Source organism: Medicago truncatula, chromosome 3 (assembly GCF_003473485.1).
Source record: "Medicago truncatula cultivar Jemalong A17 chromosome 3, MtrunA17r5.0-ANR, whole genome shotgun sequence".
Lineage (NCBI taxonomy): Eukaryota > Viridiplantae > Streptophyta > Magnoliopsida > Fabales > Fabaceae > Medicago > Medicago truncatula.
The window spans coordinates 5,645,411-5,665,187 of NC_053044.1; the positions used below are offsets into that span (position 1 = coordinate 5,645,411).

Here is a 19,777-nt window from a genome sequence, read left to right on the forward strand (position 1 = left end):
TTCACAAACTAGCCATTTTAGTCCCCAAATTTAAAAATCGCATTTTTACCCCTTAAGTTTTATACTTTCATGTGACATGGTTATCATGTATTTTTTTCTTTCTAAATACTAACTTATTGACACATGACACTATACATTTATTTATTAATATGTGGTTAATGACTTTTAGTTTATGATTAATACTGAAGCATTTTATTAAGATTTTATATGGAGTGTAATTCATTTTTACAAATCAACTTGTGAAAACGATTCACGTGGGATTTTAACAGATTCAAATACACTATTTTACGTCTAACACTATTGAGTTTGGTTAATGGATATAAGTGGTAGGTGTAACACTATTGAGTTTGGTTAATGGATATAAGTGGTAGGTGATTTGATCGATAGGCTTTGACACCATATTAAAATTTTATATTGTGTATAACTCATCATTACACAGCCATTTTCCATGCCACATCACTATGTTGTACTTAAATAGACATATCATCTACACAGCCGTTTAGACAAAGGGTAATTGTCTACATTAAATCTTTCATCATGATCATTCTTGTAGAATTTTGGCACTTGTGAATAAGATATATCCTCCATTCTGTTTTCTTGTCTGTACACATGAACTCCATACCATTTCACAATTGCCATTCTTCTCATTCCATGAACAGCTTGTGCCATCAAATGCTCATCTTCACAATCTATACATGAAACTTCCACATGATTCCAACCATGTTCCAACCATGTTTGTGTCAGATTGTGATTATTGATAATGGATCTTAGATCAAACTGCCAAACATGTTCCTTCAGAATTGACCAACTGGAACATGGAGATAGTATCGTTTTGTGGCCGTTGATGGTTAAACATAACCTAACTAGAAAATGATGAGGCAGATTTTCTGACATTCCAAAAACAACACACACACAAATTCTAGGGAATCTCTTACGAGCGTAAAATGATATGGATCTTTCACTGCTAGAATGATCAAACCATTCTGGTATACTTGATCCTGGAAGCATTACAGTTTTTTCTCCAGTTTCATGATATGCCTGATCATACATAAAATAGTCAATTTTGTTGAAGCAAATGTATCACAAAACAAATAACTATTTGGTCCTCCTCCGAAGGACCGAAGGAGTAGCCCAGTGGTGTCGCCAGGGGAGTTATATGTAAGAGATCTAGAGTTCGATCCTGCTACTAACATTTCCCCCTCCCGTAACAAGCTAACCACCAACATTTGTCTATAAAAAAAAAGGTTTAAATGTGTTTTTCGTTCCTACAAATATATCATTTTTTCACAGGGGGCAAAATAAAAAAGTAATATATATGGAGGGGCTAAAACATACAGTAATTGGTACAAAAATTCCAAACAGGAAAGATCAAGGAGGAAAACCTGGCTTAATAGTACACTTTGTGACTGGGATGTCAATGAGGTGCAGTTCGATGCATCTATTTCTCTCAAATTTTGTGGAATTGCTGAGATTTCTTGAAGCTGCATACAGTTTGTGAGCACAAGAGCCTTCAAGTTGATACATTGTTTAATGCATGGCGGAAGGACGGTAAAATTACTGTAAGAGATGTCCAGATGTACCACATTGGCGAAACCACTGAGACATATAAAAAGATGCTCATCCGTTAAATTGCAAGAGCTCAAATGAAGATGAATCTTGTTTGGACAAACAGTGAAATTCAGTGGTCCATTATCCTCTTCAAATTCAGTAGAAATGCCAAACCCTTTACATGAGTCAGCTTGAATTTCTTGAAGTCTTGGTAGTGTAAATATGCTACTAGGTAGCTTATCAAGCCTAGTACAATCCATCAGAGTTAAAACTTCAAGTCCTGTCACATTTCCAATTGAAAATGGTAATTCCTCTATGGCAGTTTGACACAAGTTGATGTGTTGCAAATTTTCGATCTTGCACAATATTTCTGGGAACCTCGTTAGTTTCGAGCACTCAGAGAACGAGAGAACTCTAAGAGATGACAACTCGAATGCAACAGGGATTGTTTCTAGACTAGTGCATCCTGTGGCTGTCAGCTCTTCAAGGTTATCAAGAAATCCAACAGAATCATGAATTTTAGTAATATTTATGCAATTATCAAGATACAATGTCATCAAGTTTGGGGCAGCAGACATATCCGGTACTTCTCTTAAAAACATACAGTCAGTGAAATCAATACTAACCAAACTCCTCATATTCTGTAAACAAAAAACACCAGCAATTAGACAATCCATTTGATATTATTATTTGCAATTAAAGTTCATAGGAATATTTCACATGAGAAATGATATTTTGACACAAACTTGACAACAAAAATCGACAATTTGGATGGTTAACTCTACTCAAGTATGTGGTTAATTAAGTTCAGTTGATCGTTAATAAATATAACAAGGTGTTGCAACTTGTTCCAGAGTGGGCCAAGGCCCACTCCGGGTTGAACTTGAGTTCGATCCAGGATCCCAAGTCAGTATGTAGACGACCTAAATCTCACTGGATAGCGGCTTGAACCAATAGATCCTGACCGTCTAGTCCGGATCCAAGGCCAGATGACCACGTAGATGGTCACACCCGTCCCTCAAGGACAACTGTCCAGATGAAGGCTTTACAGCCAGAAACCCAACTTATGCACTAGATATTCCCATGCTTAGCAATGGGTAAGGTAACACTTCTTACCATAATATAGCCGAACTCTCTCTACAACCCTCACTGACTTGAGCGTGGGAGCATGTGTAGGTACACGTACACCACCCCTTTCCGGTGGAGAAGGACTCACGGAAGATTGCGGTGGACAAAGACAAGCTCACCTCCTAAACACGACGGATCACTACTCATCAAACCGTCTCCTTAGATCCAATAAGATCACAACTCATTATCCATTCACTGGATATAATCTACCACAAATTTAAATGTCATCAACTATGACTCTCAGGTGTTCAAATATACGATATTCATTATAAACCTCCAAATTATGTCAAATAAACATGATTTTCAGGTTTTCAAATATACATGATACATGTTATCCAAAATATGTGTCCAAATATATATATATATGAAAATTGTGATTAATGGCATTTGAAATCATGGTTAATTGTGTTATGTAGATTAACGATTAGCAACACATTGTTATATTCTTAATTCATCTATTAAATGGAATTAACTATGTATTTGATCTATATTAACCATCAATTTTGTTGTCCTATTTTGTATTAAAATAACACAACTCATTTCACGTAGTACTTATACATACCTTGAACTTGTTGAAAATGAGACACTTAGAAGGCAAGTTGACAAAATCAGGTGGTAAACACCATGAAGGATATCCACTCCAATACAGAACTCTTAAGCTATTAGGGAGATGTTGGAGAACTTCAGAATATATCGCGTCGTTAATAATTAGTATTCTCAGGCTTTTCATCTCTTTGAAGGCTTTGTCACTCAACTTCTCTACTTCTCCTTGTGGTAAGTTGTCCAATATCATGACTTCGGTTTTATCATTTCCCTTTCCAAACAAAATATGTTAACTAGAATAGAACAGTTCTATCAAGTTTTTTACAGAAAAGAGAAATATATGTGCATAAAAATCAAAGAGCATCATTGCTTCTTACGAAATATTTATACAAGAAATAGAAGAATGCATGAAAATGGGATATTTGACAAATCAAATAATGGCTAATCAAACATAGGAAAGTGAGTGATTATAGAAAAAGGGCACTTGTATTTGTATATGCTAATATAAAAAATGTTGTCAGCAAAAAACAAATGGTAATGAAACGTAAAATAAAGGCTTGTTTCACATATCTTCATTTAAAAACTAGAAAGTAAATAAAGCCATAAAATTAGTTCTTACCGCATTTTCGTCTAAAACTTGAAGAACATCCTCCGGTAACCATAACCTACTTCGTTTGCAAGGATTCATGGGTGATTCTTGGTGTACTATATTCATAGCCATGCCTATTATATGATCATGCACCAACAACCTTCCACTGGGAGTGATTGATATGAGGGACCTGTCCTTAAGTCTGTCAAAACCATATTTGGTATAGAAACCACAAGCAGATAGTATTTCCTTGACATATGAAAATGTCTCTCTATTGAAGAAACACGCGATGTCAATGAAAATTCTCTTCTCACATTCATTCAAGCTATTATAACTCACTTCAAATATACTCTGAGTTCCTTCATTGCGGACTTTTTCATACCTGTCCAATGAAATCTCCCATTCATCTGTTGATTTTTCAAATAAATCAGAAGCTATAACCTTTAAAACCAACGGAAGGCCACGGGCGTAGCTGATTGCCCGATCCCAGACTCCTTCAGGATTAGGTATTTTTGATGCAACGGCACTTAAAAAGTGAAGAGCTTCATGATAATCAAATATAGGTACATCATATATATTTCCAACACCATGAGCTGCTAGAATATCTTTATGCCTAGTAGTTATGATAATCCTACTTCCGCAACCAAACCAACTTGGTGCTCCTGCTAAATTCTTCAATTGATCCAACTTGTCAACATCATCAAGTATCAAAAGAATCCTTTTACTTTGCAACTTTCTGATTAGGATTGAAATTCCATCAATCTCATTACGCAGATTGATATTCTCGCCAACCATATCAGAAAGAATTACCTGTTGTAGATATGCCAATCCATATTTGGTTGAATATTCTCTTACATTACACAGAAAGCATAAACCTTCAAATTGTTGGCCAATGGAATCATACACAGCTCTTGCCAACGTAGTTTTGCCTATTCCAGCAACCCCACATATTCCTATCATAACGACATTGGGATCAGACATTTGCATACGATATAGTATTTTAGATACACGTGGCTCAAGTCCAACTGCATAATCCTCAACATGTGAAAGGTTGGGTACTGATGTGCTGCACACCGTGTCACCGATCCTTTTGATAAATTCATACTCATATTCATATCTGTCAAAGTACAAAATGTTACGAATACTCAGACTAAACTCTACAAGGCTAACTTGTTATAATTAATTGACTTCTAACAGAAAGTGAACTACCAAACTTCTTACAGAAAAATTAACTACCACAACTAACTTTTAAGCTAGAACTACAATATCAAATATTGAAAAAACAAAGTTATTATTATTTTCATGTAATGTTTGGAAATTTAGAGCTTTTTTTTTAGCTCATTCTTCACCCTGTCACCTTTCACTTCTGCAACAAGCATCATCCTCTACTTGTGCAAAAACTTCAATGGCAAGAACCCAATCATGCCACAGGTACATCCAATGAAAGACTATCTTTGAATCCTGTGCATCTAAAATTAAATACCAACTAACTACCATTTTTTACTCAAACTATCAATCAAGCTCCATAAGAATAATTATCTTCTCAAGTAGAAAGAGTCATTGCTGGCATTGCTGCCCACAAACATCACAAACTGTTAGTAAATCCTACAATTTCCATCTAAACATCACAAACTGGCATTGCTTCAGCCATTGGGCCTCTGAAGCATGGATGATGCAAGAAGCCCAATGATAGATACGATAGGCTTTGGTACCACCCCTCACACTTCAGCCATTGGGCCTGAAGCGCGAACGATGCAAGAAGCCCAATGATAGATCTACGATTGGCTCTGATCTCTAATACCATGGGGTCAAACTCATCCTTACAAAATTGGCTAATAAGGTGAGGAGTGTTCCTCTTTATAAACTCTTTTCAAAAATCCTATCTATCCGATGTGGGACTAAATCTACATAGTGTTGGCTGCTAACATAATCCTCACCTCTGGTTAAGTTAGGAGTCTTAGGACTGAGTTAGGCTCAATCCAAATTATAATAATAGATACATTCAGAGACTATCACAGTTCAAGGACTAAATTGCTATAAACTCTTTATCTTCACTTTACAAACAACCGTGATTCATTTTAACAGTATGGAAACAACCAACGAAGAATTTGAACAAATAAATTTTAAAAATTAAGAAAGAAAAGAGAACATACCCATCTCTAAAATGCCACCCTGCAAGGCTGGCAGTTTCATGTAAAGCTAACCTCCAACTTTGCACTTCCTCCTTCATTTTCTCCTCATACTTAGCCAATTGTTCTCCATAACTTGTCTTCTGATTTCGAACCTCCGAAGGATCCACGTTGTAAAACACTGGAAATATCACTAGTTCCTTGGCTTTGAAACATTCAACGATTTTGACAAGTTCTTGAAGACACCATTTTGAGGATGCATAGGTTTTTGAGAACACAATTATAGCTATTCTAGACTCTTGAATTGCTTTGAAAAGTGTGGGTGAAATTTGTTCTCCTCTCTTAATCTCTTCATCATCCATGAAAGTGTTGATTCCTCTTTGGTGTAAAGCATTGTAGAGATGTCCTGTGAAACCATATCGAGTATCTTCTCCTCTAAAACTGAGGAAAACATCATAAGTACACATTTTCTTGGTAGAAGGAAATATCATACGTTGTTGCTCCATTTTTCACACTCTTGTCGAACGTTAGAAGTGACAACCTTAAACTTTGCAAAGAGAGTTTAGTTGATGTTTTAAATTGTATGAGTACAAAGCCATTCATTTTTTAAATACAAAACCATTGAAATTTCGCAGAAGTTTCAAGGAATGAGTTGTGATTCTTCGATCATAAAAAAGTGCTAAATCTACGTGGATAAATATAAGTGCTAGTAAATATGGTCCTGGCCCTCATTTTTTTGTCTCTCGTGTGGTGTTTCCATTGAGTTGAATTCGGATTTTGGTTGGATAGGTAACATTCATCCAATCATTTTATGTCATGTCATATTTTTATAATAATTTTTTTAAAATAAATTTTAATGTTAAATAAACTTTACTTATAGGGGATTCACAATGAATTTTCAAAGTACCTAAGAATTTATAAAGGAATAATAAAAACGAAGGGACACACTTTTTAATATAGATTTTTTAGTGTACAATTTTTATTAATTACTCCATCCGTCTTTAAATTATACTTGTTTAAGTTTATTAATTACTCACTCCGTCTTTAAATTATAGTTGTTTAAGGTTTGTGCACGATTATTAAAAATGATTAATTATGTTGATTTCAGTGATAAAATTAATATCATTTACTAAAATACACTTATTAATTATAATTAGTAAAGTAGTTAAGTTTGATGAAATTCAATAAATAAGGGTATAATAATGGAAAAAGGTAATAAATACTGCAATGTTAAGGAGACAATTATTATGAAACGAAGGGAGTAAAATTTATATGAGTTGCACTTTATTTATATTGGATCCATATAGTTTGACGTGACCCATATGAATTTTAATTAATAGAAGATACTCCCCCCGGTCCTATTTACAAAAGAAAATTGAGTCAACAAAAAATAATGTATTTGAATTGAATTTTTTAACCAAATACATCAACTTTTGTTGACCCAAATTTTACTTATAAATAGTATCGGAGGGAGTAATATGTTGAAAATATGTCTTAATGACACTTCTCTTTCACCAAAATATATCATTCATGTGGAAAACCATGTGGATGAGGCGACAATTAGATAAAATTCAACAACGTAGATTTTGGTGTGAAACTAGCAATAAATTTACGAGGGGCTAAACATATAAGAAGGAAAAAAAAAAAAAAAAACTTAAAAAAAAAACACAATAATTTTACCTTTTTTTTTTTTTTTGAGAGAACACAATAATTTTACTTGTATAAATGTAAATTATAACCGCACAAAAACGAAAACAAAAAATGGCAATAACTATATAAAAATGTTGATTTTAACTATGCTTTAAGGAGTCAGATTTATCTATCTATAATTGATAAATTTAAACTAAAACAACACAAAAAAATGACAAATAACCAAGGTCGTCCAAATCAAATTGGAGTCCCTCTTAAAATATTAAAAGTGGCGCCCTGTTTAAAAAACAATTGTTTGAAAAAGAATTATTTATAACTTATACTAAACATGACTTTTACCTACATGCATATAGACATTTACCTACTGACAATGCATAATTAACAGTAAAATTGTTATCTTTCAGACTTTTACCTACGATAAATGATATTTAGTGACAGATTTTGTTCGTAGAGAGAAGTTTTATTTATTATTTTTGAAAGTTTGAGAGCACCTTAACTTTGAGGCCATGTGCAATGAGTCTCTTTACACTTGTATAGGGGGTCGGCCCTGACAATAACTATTAAAAAATGTTGCATTCAACGATGCTTCAAAGAGTCAAATTTATCTATAATTGATTTTGTATTAAACATATAAGTAATATCTTCATGAAAACAAACAATTAAGTCATTTGTCAAAAACTCATTGCTAACAAAACTCTCTCTATAGTTGTTGAAGAGAATGAAAGTGTCAAAATTAGACAAAATAAATTTATCAATCATATGATAATCTTTGACACTCATGTTTGTGCCACTTTTTAACAAATAAGTTTATGACAATTGATATTTGAACTTTTATAAAACAAATACTTTTTGACAAAATAAAACATACATACTTATTAAAAGAAAAGAAAATAAAAAATTGGGGTAGCCAAAGTCACCCCACGTTGCTTTGGTACTACCATCCCCCATGTATAAACAAAAATCCTGAACTGAAAAGTTGCACGGTCTGATTTTGATACAACGGCCATTAACATGGTGAATTGTTGTACAAATTAGAGATGTAAACACCACATAACAAGGGCGGTACTCAAATGCAAGTTCATAAGGCATAATAGTGGATAACATGGAGATGTTGTGACATGACGCAGTCGGAAGCAAGGATTAGCAAGCGTTAAACCTTGATTGAAAAGAAAAGAGTTTGCAAGCGATAAATTTGTGAAAATAGATGGAATCCACCAGAAAATTGAGAAAACTCTTGAAAATATTATTGAATGAATTTAAGTTATACTTAGGCTATAGCTATTTAACTTAAATAGGGAAATAACAAACCTTTTATAGAAAATAAATGAAACAGAAACATAAATTACTAAAATTTGGCTAAAATAAAAATACTATGCAATTACTAAGGAAACCCTCTTACATCAAACAAGGTTTTTGCATGTTCCAAAAAATTATTGTAAGAAACAATGCTTAAATACAAATTCCACACGTAATAAAAAGAAATATGTTTTGCAAATGTAATTCTCACATAAACAAATGTATTGAAATCCAAATCTTGTTACAACAAGGAACCATAATTTGCTTCAATTTCTGCCTTGAAGTTTAAGGGTAAATTCCTTCAAGGACACAATAACTTTCTTCAATCTATTCTTGATCTCTTCATCAACCAAGTCACCATCATCGTTACATTTATCTGGATGCTTAAATACATCTAGGTAGAACTCAGGTTTATTGATGAAATGAATATCAAGGAAAACCCCGATTTGGCGGAGATGATGCTGTGCTTTTCCTCCACCAAAGGCTCCTCCAACACTCACAATGGCAGCAGGCTTTCCAGCCCAAACATTTGGTGGTCTTGATGCCCAATCAATTGCATTCTTTAGCGGGGCTGAAAAAAAAATGCGAGAAAAGAATAAATTAGTAAAAAGAAGCTTATTGACAAAGGTTATAAAGAAAAAGACAACATGATGTTTACTTACCTGAGACAGAATAATTATACTCAGGAGAAGCAAAGAGAACACTATCAGCTTCAAGAATCTTATGACGAAATGCTTCAACTTCAGCAGGAAAAGTTCCTTCTTTCTCAAGATCAGTGTTCAACATTGGCAAGTTTGAAAGATCAATGTACTCGATTTGGATACCATCAATAACACTTTTGCTTAGCTCAATAGCTACCCATCAATAGGAAAAAATATATGAAACCATCAAATTTATTATTCAAAGACTGAAAATTCAAAGGTTAATTTATCTACTTATGTCAAATCGTCCTGCCACCGTCCGATTTTTTCAACAAGTTCAACGACAGGTTAATTTTGAGTTTAATAGGCCGACCTGTCAGGTTAATTCCAACTTTTCCATCCTATAATTGCAGGTTTAATAGGCCGGCCCGACCTGCTCGACCTATTTTGCCACCCCTACTTAGTGTCTCCCCTCCCCCTAAACAATATTCACTCAATCTATTTCTTATTTTAAATTATACTTTTTTTTTTTTTTCAAGTGGCTTAGTGGCTAAAGCTAGCTCACACATTTTAAGGAGAAGTGAGTGTCCGGGGTTCGAACCCTTGCTCATGCATGTAATATGCAATATCGCTACCAACTGAGCTAAGCTCACGGGAATTTGATTAGCCTAGAAGTAGTCATTTAGAAAGAAAAAAAAAAGAGAAGAGGAAGAGAAGAATGTTTGAATAAGAAGTAAATTACCATAACGAATGAGGCCAGTATGAAAAGAAGCTTTTCGAAGAGAACCAGAGAGAGCAACAATCTTAATCACCCTTGCCATTATTTGTTATCAATATGTTGCAAGTTGTAGATTGTAAATGAATGATTTGTTTTGTTATTGAAAAGAATGTGATATATTTATATATAGATGGTGCTCGTAAATATTATATTACGTAGGGCATAGTAAATGGTAATAACATATATATCCTTGTTGTTGCCAGATTCTAAATTCCAAATTGGATTCGTGCTTCAATTTTAAATTACCCGGTTGCAATGGCAAAAGTATAGTGTTATATTTTTTTATAAAGAAAAGTATGGTGTTATTTGTGTGATACGTAAGTGATGACAACATTAATTTTAAGGAATCCTCTAAAAAACATTAATTTTAAGGAATGAAGACAACACTAATGGAGGTGAAGAATAAAAATTAATACCGCCATGACCTACTCCAATAATTTGGTTTAGAAAACATAACTTTAGTCAAGGATGATAAATTTTGACTAAGATGAATAAGATTTACTCCCTCCGTTACTAATTATAAGTATTAATTATAATTAAAATTGATTTTTTAGGTTCATTCAATAATGATGTATGTGATTCATATTATGAATTACATACATCATTAATTAATTAAATGAATCTAAAAAATAAAATTTGCTTATAATTAAAAACCGAGAGTATATTTCAATTGTTTATATAGTAAGAGTTATACGTAATAATACGATAATAAGGGTTATTTGTGCTATTGGTCTATGTAATAGGGACGAATTTGAGTTTTAGTGGTTAAAAAAAATATTTTTTTAATTTTGTCTTTATAATATCATATTTCTTTCATTTTAGTCCATAATTTGGACATGACACACAAAAACACTAACATGCCAAAATTTGCTGATTTGGTCTCTATCACGTGTGCTTTTGACGCTTACATGTCATTCGATTTTAATTTATTTAAAAGGATTAAAATAAAAAATGTAAATGAGTTTTATAATGGCTTTGTCATTTCCTCTATCTACCCAAAAAAAAAAAATGTAAATAAACTCACAATATCCATGTTAATAGTATAAAATGTAAAATTATTTATGTCTTTAAATATGATTATATTTAAGCCACCGAAATACTCATGTTTCGGGATTTACAACGTTGACTACGCAGAAGTTATTGATTAAACATGCACTTGATCAAAATTAATCTTTCAACCTGAATCAAATAAACACCGCCCACATTAAGATAGAAAATCAAAAGCACACCGCACAAAGACGGAAAATCAAAATAAACAAAGTTGTGCTAGACAACGAAATCACAAAAACAAACGAAAGAAAACTGAAAATTTGTGATAATCACTTATTTAACTGAAAGAGAAAGAAAAACAATTTGCAGGGGTGATTTTAAGTCAAAATTAACCCCAGATCATCTCTCTTTGGTAGATCAAGAAGAAAAAAGTTGTGATGGCTATGGTTTAAGAAAGGGAAAAGCAAGAGAGAATATCGTTTATTTTTATTTTTTTTAAAGGAAGAATATCATTTATTTTTGTCATAAAATAAAATAAATTGTTAACAAAAAGAAATATCGCTTCAGCCTCATACAACCCTTCAACATCATCTTCAACCCTTCAACATCATCTATTTTTCTTCCTTCTTCCATTTTCAATTTTTTTTTAAAAAAGAACAATTCTAAAAAACTTGTAACATAACAACAACATTAATCGACACATCTAAATTTATCTAAAAATTGAGATTCTGATTCAATCTCTGTAACTCATCCAAGATGACCAAAATTCACCACTACACTCCATAAAATAAATTGATGCCTATAATTACTTAAATTTATATTAGCTAAAAAAAGAAATTAAAACTCATCAACCAATTTAACATTTTTCTCTTGTACACATCTTTTGACCTCTCTACCCTCACCATTCTCCCACTTATCTCTGACCCACCATCTTCCCCGCAATGACTCTCTCTTACACTAGAAAACCACACAACCATTCAACACCATTCTCTTTCTCTTCAAATTCAAACTTCAAATTTGAAATCATACGGGGTTTTATGTGTTCCCCCAAATATAAAATTAAAGGTTATTTGGAAGTGATTGTTGTGAATTTGTAAAAATTAAACCAATATATGATGCGTGGAGCAAGTCAATGACAACCAAAAATAAATAGGAATGCAATAATAATGTTAAACAAAAGTAAATAGCAATACAAGGAATAAGAAAAGGAAGAAAAACACACAATATTATATAACTAGTTTGGTCCAATAATGACCTACTACGGGGGAGAGAGTAACTATCGGTTCTACTAATCAAGAGAGTAATTTTACACAGAGATTTCCAAATGAGTTACAAGAATATATTTTTGAACCTAATTATACCCTTTTTTGGAATCTCTTCTCATTGCCAATAGACTCAATGATTTTACACCCAAGGTGTTTCCAAACTCTATAATCTTTTCCAAAATCCCTCAACTTTTAGCCTATTGATTCCATAAACTTTCCTTCTATTCTTATTTATAGGTTTACTTTTTTCAACACTTAATACCTTGCTGAAACTTCCATTTTATATACTTGTTCGTGCATTTGCGCCTGGACGCAAACAGACTGCGCTTAGCAGCAAAACAACAACCCCAAAACATTCTTCAATCGAGTCTCATGCGCCTCAGATCAAAATGACAAAATCACCAAAAAACTGATTTGATGACATTTTTCAACTGTTATTTACCTTGGCTTCAAATCGATGATGATGCCAATTTATCCATCAAAACATTATAATTTGACCTTACATCCAACTACACTTAGTACTCCTACAAGATTTCACATTTACCTCTTCATACATCAGAACGTCTTCCACCATATTGAAGATCCTTAAATCCAACTACACCGAGTCTTTTTGGTAGGTATACAAAATTTCACCATAACTTTTTCAGCCCCTAGAGTGATCAATTTCCATCCCATTAAAGATTTCGTTGCTTTTAATTATCGTTGGTATTTTAGGTAATCTCACAAACCATATCATACCTTCATCAACCCCTGGAGTGGGGTTACATGTCCTCTTGAAGAATCTCTTGCTCTCATTTAGAGAATGACACACAAGGTCTCCATTGTTGTACCAATCCAGTGTTACCATTTGCTTCCACCTAGTCCCACTACTGGAAGACTCCGCCTCAACTTCCAAATGCATACAACCATTATCTCTTTTACCATGTAAACTCGACTTATAAGGTTGATCTTGATTGTTTAAACCTCTGTCTCTCCAAACTAACCTTGATTATTCTTAGAACCGTCTCTCTAAGATGTTGTTGAGTATTTAATGTCACTCTCTAGATGAACACCCCACTATTTAATGGTCGGTTTAATTTCTTCCTCCTCCCAACAAGACACAATCAAAGCATATGCATCCACATAGTTCTCTAAGGCAGTTATGAATTACACGAAGTTATCATTTCCCCCATACTCGGGACAATCCCTCTTAAAGTAACCAGTCTTGTTACACTTGATCATCACTTATGCTTCGAATTGTCACCACCCTTTGAGTTTGTGCAATTTCCTCTACTCTTACTTCTTCCGCTTAAGACACTTAAGCCTTCACCACTATCACCAAATTTCAAGTATTTGAACTTGGTTAATTTCTTGGATCTCAAAGCCTCATGGACTTCCTCCAAGGCGACAGGGCCTACTTTGCCTTGTAGCATGGTATCGAAGTTCTCAAAAGATCTAGGTAATGCTTACAACAAGTGTAAAACTTTGTCTTCATCTTTAATTTCCTCTTCAAAATTCACTAAATCATCAAGGATTTTGCACAACTCCGTCAATTACTCTATGATTGTTTTAGTCTCCATCATTCAAGGTCAAAAGCACATGTAGTAGTGGCCCACTCAACAATTGCATGCAAAATCAGTGTCTTTGTTTGACATGTACAAACTAGGGACTAAAGCGAAAGGAATTTGATATTACAAGGACAAATTTAAAGAATTTTATTTTAGTGATTAAAACTTAAATTTGGTCATATTACAGGGACCAAAAGCACAAATAACCTTTATTAAATAAAAAAAATTGAAAATTGTTCTTGGAAAGTAATTGCAAACTGTCCTTCTACAAAATTCTTGGAAAAGTAATAGCAAATTGTTCTTAGACAAAATTGAAGAAACTTTAATATTTATTGTTCTTAGACAAAATTGAAGAAACTTTAACATTTATGAACTATAACTCTGTTATTTTGATATTTTGAAATTGTATTATGATTTTGTATCAAGTGCATTTTTTATCTCATTATTTTTCCTAAATTAAAGTTTTAGGGCCTGTTTGAAATGCTTTTCAAAAACTCTTTTCTAGTTTTTAAAAACTTTAAAATTAAAAACTTGTTTGATAAACTGTTTTTAAAATATAGGTTTTGAAAAGAGTTTTGGTTTTTTAAGTTTTGGAAACTAAAAAACTGAAACAGGTAAATTGTGTTTTGGTTTTTAATTTTCAGTTTTTCTTTTCAAAATAGAGTGAAATATGTGAAAACTAAAAACACGGAGAAAAGTGCAACTTTTCATTAATGGCATATATGTAAATATGTTACAACTTCAAGGGTATTCTCATATACTGCTAAAAATAATTAGGGTTGATTTTTTTTCTTCTCATTTGGATGAAAACAGAGAACCGTGAAACACAGAGCTTCCAAATGGCGAAAACGCGATCTAGGATTTGATGATCTTCTTCTTCGTCGGCTCTTCGATTCTTCATCTATTCCACAATATTTTCCTCTCTTATTCGATGTTCCTTGTAAGGTTACATCTCATACCAGATTTGGTTTTGAAATTTTGAATTTCGTTTGTAATCTTCTACTTAGATTTATTGCGTTTTTCACTGGATTTATTACTTGTCATGTGTGTTTTTGTGACTTTTAATTATGATTTTGTTGTTGTTTATGATTTTGATGCTGTTATTTTGGTTAAGTAGATCAGGATTGAGTTCATTTTTAGATAAAAAAAACTTTTTTGCAGCTTATAGCATAAACACTTATGATAATAAGCACTTATGTATAAGCTTGCATAAGCTATTTTATAGCAAAAGAGAAAATAACGTTAAATTGTTCTTCTAATTGCTATAAGTTGTTTTTATAAGCTACATTGAAGAACTAAGAACTTATGAGTATAAGTTGAGAACAACTCATGATAATTGTCATATGTATAAGCTTGCATAAGCTATTTTTAAGCAAAAGAGAACATAACGTTAAATTGTTCTTCTAATTGCTATAAGTTGTTATAGGATTTAAGACAGCTTAAGATAGCTAAGAACCCTAACAAGTGACACAAGTTGAAGAAGTAAAAATCCTAACAAGAATGTTACCTATATTGGCAAGTACAATTGTAATTAACACATGTTTAGCACAACTTCGAACATTCTCAGTACAACAAGGGAATGCAATGAACCTTAAACTTGGTTCCTTTAGGCTTTGTTTGCGAGTTAGGTTTTGGAGGGGAGGGGAAGGGAAGGAAAGGCTTATGGATGGTAAACCCTTGTTTGCGAGTTTTAAAAAAACAAGGGAAAGGTTTTGGGGGGTTTTGAAGGGCTTCATTTGTCCAATTTTAAAGTTCCCCCAAATTGGGGGGTTTTGGGGGGTTAAACATACAAAATGACAATTTTGCCCTCTTAATAATTCAAAATTCCAATTTTAAACATTACTAAAATTATTACAACTTATTTATGCAAAACAGCTTATTACGACCTCATTTTCAAAAACCGCTTATTGAAACAACTTATTACGACCTCATTTTCAAAAACTGCTTATTCAAAACAACTTATTTATATAAAACAGCTTATTACGACCTCATTTTCAAAAACCGCTTATTCAAAACAACTTATTTATACAAAACAATTTATTACGACCTCATTTTCAAAAATCGCTTATTCAAAACAACTTATTTATACAAAACAGCTTAATATGACCTCATTTTCAAAAACAGCTTATTCAAAACAACTTATTTATGCAAAACAGCTTAATATGAAATCACTTCATTCACATTTGTGTCCATGTCACTTAGTTACTTCTTGAGTACTGGTTTTGTTAATGTTATTAATATTGTTACTAAAAGGATCACACCAAGTAAACAAGGTTGGTTACAAGGTTTTGATTTAAATCAAAACAATTTGAACTTGTTTTATTGGTTCTTAGCAACATGGTTATCTCAGTGTCCAAGCTATGTTAGCTTTAATGAAAACTCCCATGTCATTTCCCTTGTATGAAATTTGGAAAGCCAACATTAACTACAATTGTAATAAAATTAAGATTATGTCATTTTCTTGGTTAACTAAATGATTTACTCAGATGCATTATTTGAACTTATTCACTTAATTCTCTTAAACGAAATCATGGCTCATAGATTTACTTGTTGATTACAAAGCTTGTTTATCGCCGTCCTTATCTAGTAATCATTGTCAAAACCAAGTAGTCCTTATTCACTTAGTTCCTATTGTATGCCTATTATAGGATTTTATTTTATGATTTATGCATTTTGAGATCTCTGCAGCTGTGAATTTTATGATTTCTGCATTTTGAGATTTTTGTGGCTATGTAACGTTCACGTTAGGAAATATGCCAAATGGTGTGTTTCATAATAGAACATGGTCCTCAATGATGTATAAGTTGAGTTCCATAACTAAACGACCGTTTCAAGCTCTCCAACTAAAGGCAAAGATGCATAGGTTGCGCGCCATGTATTGTGAGTTCTATTCACTGTTGCAGAACTCCGGATTTGGCTGGAATGCTGAAACAAACACTGTTACTGCAAGTGAAGAAGTCTGGAAAAATTATCTGAAGGTATGGCTTAATTGAATTTTAGATACACTCGATTCAGATTATTACTTATGAGATTGATTCAATTGAGAAATTGAGTTTTCGGTTCAGGTGTTAATTTATTTGAACCGTATCATGCTAGGTTTCTGTTTGTACCTTATAATAATTTTTTCACACTCAATATAACGTTTCAAGAATCTTGTTTGATTTCCTGTTTGTTATGCTGTTATCTAATATCTTATAACGTTGTTTGAAAAGTTCCCCAAACTAAATGAATTCATTTCTAAGTGGTTTGGGAAACCAATCTGTTTTGTTCTATAGGCTATATTGTATTGATGATATATGAATATATCATTTCAGGTACATCCTAAAGCTGCACAGTTTCAAAAGAAAGGGTGTGACTTCGCATGTAACCTCGGATTGTTCTCTTACCAAGTGTGTGGATGCTCTCGATGAACTAGAAGACATTTCAGATGATGCTTATGGAAAAGCCTTGGAAAAGTTTAAGGATCTTGGAGGGAAATGTTTATCGCCATGTCTAGAGGAAGCGTGGATGGGTACTTAGGCTCTAAGGATATAACTTGTATTTGTTTAGGTTCTAGTGATGAGACATACTTATCGTTAGTGATTAGACATACTTATCGTAGTATTTGTTTAGGTTCCCTTATGATTGTTTACTTCTCTCTATTTGCTGAACAATTGCTTATATGTTTATTTACATGATGTTGCTGAAGAATTGATATTGATAAAGCCTTTTATTTTCCTCTTATCGAGTATCGTGTTTTTAAGTTTTATTGTTATTTTGTATGATAGGTTATAACTAGAACCGATATTGAAAAAAGTGATGATTCTACTTCTCATGCAAGTGATGATGAATTTGTGATTAAAATGTAATTTATTTTGTGACTAAATTCTACATCTAATTAAAGTACTTGAAATTTAATTTGATTGGTAACTAAGGATAAAATTGTAAGAAAAAAAATAATTATATAAAGGGTAATATAATTTATATAGGGTATAAAAAAAATTATAAAAAATAAAAAAACAAGTTTTAAAAAAAATTGATTACAAAACAAGTTTTCTAATTTTCTACTTTCTAAAACTGTTTTTGAAAATTATGTTATCAAATGAATTTTCTAATTTTTTCATTTTTAAAACAGTTTTGAAAAGTCACATTACCAAACAAGTTTTTTCCTTTTCTCTTCTTGAAATCACTTTTCTAAAATTGATTTTTAAAACATATTTTGAAAACAAAAAGTGTTCCAAACAGGCCCTTAGTCTCCAATTTTTAAAATAGAGTTTTTGAGAGTTTTATTGTTTACGTGGCATCAACATTTAAAGCATATCAATGAAGTGATTTGTCTAGTTTGAAGTGGCAATGAAGTGACATCATGTTTAATGTTCCATATCATTAATATTGATTATGTGTCAACAAAAAAAACCTCAAAATTTTGATGAGGGGGGAAACTGACCAGGTTTTGATGCAGTAAAAAATTGGTGCAGTTGGGAAGTCGGTATGTTTGAAATCGCTCAATTTTAATCAGACGATATGGAGTTAAACCTCAAAATATTATTTTAAACAAATGTTAAAATTATCTTAAGTTTTGAACCGTCGGATCAAACCTTTCCAAGATGCTGATGACTACATATAATCCAATTCAAGGTGAGATTTTTTTTTTTTTTATAGAAAAAAAAATCAAGGTGAGAACATCCTAAGAGTAAAGTTGTGAAACATTGATCAAAACTCAATTTTAGAAATGGGAAGATTACAAACCAAATAAAATGAGTTTTTATCCTCTTTATTTATTAGTCGACATAAATAAGTGTGAAAAGAATTAATAATATTGTGACTCATTATTTAATGATAGAATCCACTACATACTTTTTTGTATTTATCTCTTACTAAATGTCATGATCCATTTACTCTTAACAAATTGAGAGGATCTTATCTCAAATAAAATACTCCCCTATCCCGCATATACTTCTCTCCCTCCCTCTTACTATTTTGCCAACTAAGCACTCTCCTATCCATTAGATCACCTCCAATGGTGAACTCCATTCATTGTTATTTTGTGGGTTCCATTGTGCCAAATCATCTTAAAGTAACTCCTCTATTTTTCACTCCAATGGTGATCTATAAAATACTCATGTTAGGTCCCACAAATTTACTTCAAACATTAATGCTTTATTCCTTCTGTTGTTGTTATTTTAATCAAAAGAACTATTGCTTCATGAAGCAACCACTATTACATGCTGGCCACCTCCACCCATAATTTTGGCAAAATAACCCACCTTTTGCATCTTCAGCTGGCGGACCATTACAAAGTACCAGCCGTCGGAGTTGCTCTTATGGCCTTTCCCTTAATGGATCATTTTAAGGAAACTTCTACGGTACATCTCACAAATTGAGGTGTACCGATACTCTTGCTTCATAAATTTACAAGTTAAATATCATTTTATAAAATAAAGAATTAATTGTCAATATTTACATTTTAGAAAACAACATTTTATAAGAAAAAACATCATTTCATTGCTTATAAGGATCATGTTAAATTTTTAACATTTTCTCATAAAAAATAATCAATACTCTTTATTATGAGTAATAAAAATTAAAAATAAAAGATAAATTTATTTCATTGACGCTTTTAGTAATCAAGATTTAATTACTATAATTGGTTTACTGTATACCATAGAATTTGCCACATTTTAAACCGTCTCT

The 19,777-nt window shown here is 32.3% G+C and overlaps 2 protein-coding genes across 3 annotated transcripts; both read right to left on the reverse strand.

Moving 5' to 3' along the window:
- Positions 1 to 403: 403 nt before the first annotated feature.
- Positions 404 to 6,577, reverse strand: LOC11422273 (disease resistance protein RUN1). Of its 2 annotated transcripts, XM_003598623.4 has the most exons (5): positions 5,962 to 6,576; positions 3,839 to 4,925; positions 3,239 to 3,490; positions 1,383 to 2,189; positions 405 to 1,038 (listed from the first exon to the last, which is right to left on the reverse strand). In XM_003598623.4, the coding sequence occupies exons 1-5, from the start codon at positions 6,441 to 6,443 to the stop codon at positions 484 to 486; spliced, it is 3,183 nt and encodes a 1,060-aa protein (XP_003598671.2). In that variant the 5' UTR covers positions 6,444 to 6,576; the 3' UTR covers positions 405 to 483. The 2 variants fall into 2 exon arrangements, with proteins under 2 accessions (XP_039688383.1, XP_003598671.2); XM_039832449.1 differs by lacking the exon at positions 3,239 to 3,490 and having other exon boundaries at positions 404 to 1,038; positions 5,962 to 6,577.
- Positions 6,578 to 8,942: 2,365 nt separating this feature from the next.
- On the reverse strand, positions 8,943 to 10,421 carry LOC11416193 (NADPH:quinone oxidoreductase). The gene is made up of 3 exons (XM_003598624.4): positions 10,267 to 10,421; positions 9,546 to 9,737; positions 8,943 to 9,454 (listed from the first exon to the last, which is right to left on the reverse strand). Exons 1-3 carry the CDS (start codon positions 10,343 to 10,345, stop codon positions 9,150 to 9,152), a joined length of 576 nt encoding a protein of 191 aa, XP_003598672.1. The 5' UTR covers positions 10,346 to 10,421; the 3' UTR covers positions 8,943 to 9,149.
- Positions 10,422 to 19,777: the final 9,356 nt, after the last annotated feature.